This window comes from Penaeus chinensis, chromosome 22 (genome assembly GCF_019202785.1).
Source record: "Penaeus chinensis breed Huanghai No. 1 chromosome 22, ASM1920278v2, whole genome shotgun sequence".
NCBI classification, from domain to species: Eukaryota; Metazoa; Arthropoda; class Malacostraca; order Decapoda; family Penaeidae; genus Penaeus; species Penaeus chinensis.
Window position 1 is genome coordinate 25,938,522 of NC_061840.1, and position 5,000 is coordinate 25,943,521.

General features: G+C 35.5%; 1 protein-coding gene across 5 annotated transcripts in view; it reads left to right on the top strand.

The window, feature by feature from the left end:
* The window catches only part of LOC125037172 (probable E3 ubiquitin-protein ligase HERC4), a 31,826-nt gene that overhangs the window by 16,461 nt on the left and 10,365 nt on the right, over positions 1-5,000 (top strand). For all 5 annotated transcript variants that reach the window (XM_047630206.1, XM_047630208.1, XM_047630209.1 and 2 more), the window contains 7 exons: positions 1-95; positions 1,328-1,430; positions 1,627-1,779; positions 2,240-2,407; positions 3,537-3,706; positions 3,925-4,078; positions 4,670-4,856. The exon at positions 1-95 is cut by the window's left edge and continues 140 nt beyond it. In XM_047630206.1, the coding sequence (XP_047486162.1) occupies positions 1-95; positions 1,328-1,430; positions 1,627-1,779; positions 2,240-2,407; positions 3,537-3,706; positions 3,925-4,078; positions 4,670-4,856 (1,030 nt within the window). The remainder of the gene's footprint in view (positions 96-1,327; positions 1,431-1,626; positions 1,780-2,239; positions 2,408-3,536; positions 3,707-3,924; positions 4,079-4,669; positions 4,857-5,000) is intronic.

The window sequence follows — 5,000 nt, forward strand, 5'->3', positions numbered from 1 at the left end:
TCGGCCGCGCTCACCCAGGCCGGCTTCCTCCTCACCTGGGGCTCCAACAAGTACGGTCAGCTGGGATTCTCTGCCAACAAGGATGACTTGTACTGGTGAGTGGTACTCTAGGCTGACCACTAGATCTAGGCCCTTGGGGAAGCCTTCCTCTTGTGAAGTGTTAGAGTGAGGTTCTGAGAATTATTATTTATATTTCGATGAGCAGTCCCCCAGGTTGGCTCCAGCATGTGCCACCCAAACAGCTCTTGCTTAAAATTAAATATTATGATTATCATTATTATTATTTTATTTTATTTTATTTATTTATATATTTTTCATTTTTTTTATTTATTTATTTATTTATTTATTTATTTATTTATTATTATTATTATTTTTTATTATTATTATTATTATTATTATTTTTTTTTTTTATTAAAAAAAATATTATTATTATTTTTTTAATTAATTGATTAATTTATTATTATAATTATTATTATTATTATTATTATTATTATTATTATTATTATTATTATTATTATTATTATTATTATTATTATTATTATTATTGTTTTATTATTATTATTAGGTTATTATCATTTTATTATTATTTTGTTATTATTTTGTTATTGTTTTATTATTTTATTATTATTTTATTATTATTATTTTATTATTATTATTATTATTATTATTATTATTATTATTATTATTATTATTATTATTATTATTATTATTGTTATTGTTATTATTATTATTATTATTATTATTATTATTATTATTATTATTATTAGTTATTAGTTATTAGTTATTAGTTATTAGTTATTAGTTATTAGTTATTAGTTATTATTAGTTATTATTTGTCTTTCTTTTCCCTTTTTTTTCCATCTTAAGACTCGTCACACCCACTTGATATCATTGTAGCATTGGATTCTCTTATGTTTCCTGATCTTGGGAGTGTCAGAAGCCGACTCATGCTTGAATGACTGTTGAAAAGGACCAGGTAATTTTGAATCTCTTAAGTTTATAGGTCCATGAAAGTCCCCACTTCTTGTTTATAAAACTTTATGCTGCTTTATTGTTATCTCTTGCTTAAAAGGTTGAGCAGTCTGGGGTATTTTCTTATTGTTTTGAGAGTGTATTTATGCTTCTTATGTTTGCATCATTTCGAAATGAAAAATTATTTGTGTGATATGTATGGTTAGTTAATTGTAATAGTATGAAGGAGTGATTGATTTTACGAGTATAACAGTTTTTTTTCTAGTTCCAGCACAGAAAACCTGATTCATATTATGACATAATATTTTACATGTATATATATTTCTTCAATGTTCTTTTTTTCTCTATATTCCAGTAATGTACCAACACCTGTACCCAATCTAGCCACGTACTCAGAACCTTTACGTTATGTATCGGTGGGAGAGGGACACACTGCAGTGCTTGATGCACACGGCAAAGTATGTTGGTTTGCTAAGTAATTTTCTTGAATTTCATACTTAAATAAGGTATTTCAGATGCATATGAAAGAAAATGAGAAATATAATTAAGACCGTGAATAAATATGGAGATAAATGATAGAGTACAAATGAAATATGATAAGATGTATGAAGGCTATCTGCCTCTTGTAGTCATCATCTTACTTTATCTTTATAGCTATTTACCTTTGGCTATGGACGATACGGGCAGCTGGGCCATGGCAACTGCGATGACCTCTCTGTGCCCCGAACGGTCCTCGACTTGTGTGGTTCAAAAGTGAGCCAAGTGGCCTGCGGGAGGTGTCACACCCTAGTTTATATCCCGTCTCAGGTAAACTCTTCCCTTGAATGGCTTTCAAGGTTTGGGCAGTTGGGAGGCCTTTTTTTTTGTTTTAATTCTTTGATATCTGTTCTTGATTTTCTTGCTGGTTGTTCAGAATTAGAATTTGGAGTCCTGAATCCCAAGGACAAGTTAAGTTTTACTGATTGCATATCATTGTTGTACAGAGTAATGGTGATAGATTTTATTTTATTGCTAAATTTGTCCAGGTTTTTATACCAGGTGTTTGTACCATATGTAAAATGTTCAGAATTTGGTATCTGAAGCAACCTGAAAGCCCTAAAACTCTGGATAATGACCAGTGTGTTTACTTACATTTAGAATATATTGAAAAGAAAATATTTTCTTTAACAACCATGTGAAAAAAAGAAAAGTTCACAAGAAAAAGAAGAAACAAAGGGTAGTGATAATACTGATGATGTAGTAATAATGCTTCTCTTTCCCTTTACAGGGTCAGCTCTATGCATTTGGCCAAGGAATGTCTGGCCAACTTGGTATAAAGACACCACAGAATCGCAACCTACCGCAAGTGGTGGTGGGACCCTGGCTGTCCCCTCGAGGAGTGAGCCTCCTGGACACGAGCGAGGAGGAGGAAAGTCCCAGAATCTACGTGAAGAGAGTAAGTACTGGGGTGGAGAAGAGTGGGGGAGTACTATGGTTTAGGGAGGTATGGGTTGTCACCTGTCATTGGTGAGATGTTGTTAATAGTGGAAATGTTTGTGTCTGAAGCTGTTTTATGCTGTTGCTAAATTGGAGGTATATTTGGAAGGTGACTGAATATTAGATTTTTTGTATCTGTTATTATTTATTTGTTTATTTATTTGAAGTATATTTAGAAGATTTCTTAATTTTTGTCTGTTTCACCATATTTGTAAGAGGCATTCATTTCTGCTACTTTCACTATTGGTAACTCTGCAATAAGTTATAGCTCCATAAATTAATGCACTGAATCTGAAAGTTGCAATTATGTAGATGTATAGTTTTAAGATAATTTTTTTCTAGAACATGATTGTGCAATTTAACCCCTTGCCGACGGATACGACGGGTAGACACGTGCTTTGCCCACTGTTAGTACTTGTTTGATTGTTTGTAAACATAGATGGCTATACTTGTACTAAGTCACCAATGAGCCAGTTAGGAGTACTGCCCGTCTCGCCCGTTCACCCTTTTCTTTGATTTACGAAATATTTTACATTATCTTATTTTGCTGTTACTAATATTAAAAAACATTATAATAATTATAATGTTTATAATAAAAATAACACCATCAATATCCATAGCACTAGTAAAAAACATGTTTTTCCCGCCAATTCAAATCACGTATGGTCACAAGGTCTATTAATTGACTCCTTTGTGGCTAAGCACTAGCAGAGCCATCTATGAGCAGACATTTCACAAAAAATATAGAAAATGGGCACAGCATTTTCCCCATTTTTTGTTCATTTTCCCCGACGGCATTGGGTTAACATAGCTCCATTTTTTATTGGATTATTTATTTATTTATTTATATATTTATTTATTTATTTATTTATTCATTTATTTATTTACTTGTTTATTTTATGTTGCATTATATGTATTCCAGTGAATACCTCATATATATATTATGGAGAAGAGCAGCATTTCATTTTGATTCATTTATATACTTTTTCCAGATATACTCATGAGGACCTTATTTTTTCATATGTATTTTTTTAGGAAAGGAAAGGATTTTTTCATTGGTTCGCCTATTTACGTTTGTCTTTTTGCAGATATACTCAGGAGGAGATGCAAGCATGGTAACTGTAACCCGAGAAGCAGGGTCAGCCGACGATTTCTGCAAGATGCCCCTCTTTCAAGTGCCACTTCAGATCGAGGAGAATAATATCAACAAGATGGTCTCAACTGGCGAGGAGGACATGGTCGATGATGATCTGTTTTCGTGAGTTGATGAAGGGCGAAATATTCAAAGCCTGTGATTTTTATTTTTTTTATTAGAGTCTAGGGGTGTGTGTGAGTGTTTTTTTTTTTTTTTTTTTTTTTCTCAAAGTGAATATGAAAAAGTAAAAGGATTAAATAATCAGAACTTTTGTATAACATTTGTAAAAACCAGGAGTGTGAATGAGCCATTCAAAGAATGTCATTTTTATCACATCAAAGGTACATGGAAACTGCACTGGGGTCTGTGGCCTGTTGGAACATCTCATTCTTAAAGGAAGGCTCTGCAAAACACAGCCATGGGCTTGACTTCAGAAAGGCAGAGGACTGTTTAGCAAAGTTGGGACGTGTGACCAGAGAGTCGTTTATAGAAATTGTAAGTTAGATATGATTCTGTTGATTTTTTTATTTTTTTATTATTATTCTCTCTCTCTCTTCTTGTTTCAATGAATTTTTGCTTTGTATTTTTTATATTATTGGTGTCTTACTTAAATTTGGACCTCATTCTGTTTTGTCCTATATTTTATGTTGATCCTCCTCCTCCTCCTCCTCCTCCTCCTCCTCCTCCTCCTCCTCCTCCTCCTCCTCCTCCTCCTCCTCCTCCTCCTCCTCCTCCTTCTCCTCCTTCTCCTCCTTCTCCTCCTCCTTCTCCTCCTTCTCCTCCTTCTCCTCCTCCTTCTCCTCCTCCTCCTCCTCCTCCTCCTCCTCCTCCTCCTCCTCCTCCTCCTCCTCCTCCTCCTCCTCCTCCTCCTCCTCCTCCTCCTCCTCCTCCTCCTCCTCCTCCTCCTCCTCCTCCTCCTCCTCCTCCTCCTCCTCCTCCTCCTCCTCCTCCTCCTCCTCCTCCTCCTCCTCCTCCTCCTCCTCCCCCCTCCTTCTCTTCTCCTTTTTTCTCTTTTTTTTCTTGTACCTTCTTTTTTTCTCTTAAAACCCTTGCCGTCACTCATTCTCTCTCTTTCTCCTTCCCCAGATCCAGACAAGCTTAGAGAGTGTCGTCAAGGAGCTGCCGCTAAAACCCATCACCCTGGATGGGCTGCGGTGTTTCATGCTTCTCCCCCTGCTGCAGAACTTCAATGATGCGCGGCACATGAGGAGTGTGCACCTACCCTATGCCGAGGCAGTTCTTGGGTTGGATAAGGCCAAGGCAGTGGTCTTCAGTAGGTATCTGGTTGGTTTGGGTCACGATGATGATGATGGTGATAGTGATAACAGTGATATAAATGATGATGATAATGAGAGTAATGAACAGCACCCAGAGCCAAGCAAGGGAACAAGTGTTTACTGCACACAACCATGCATGG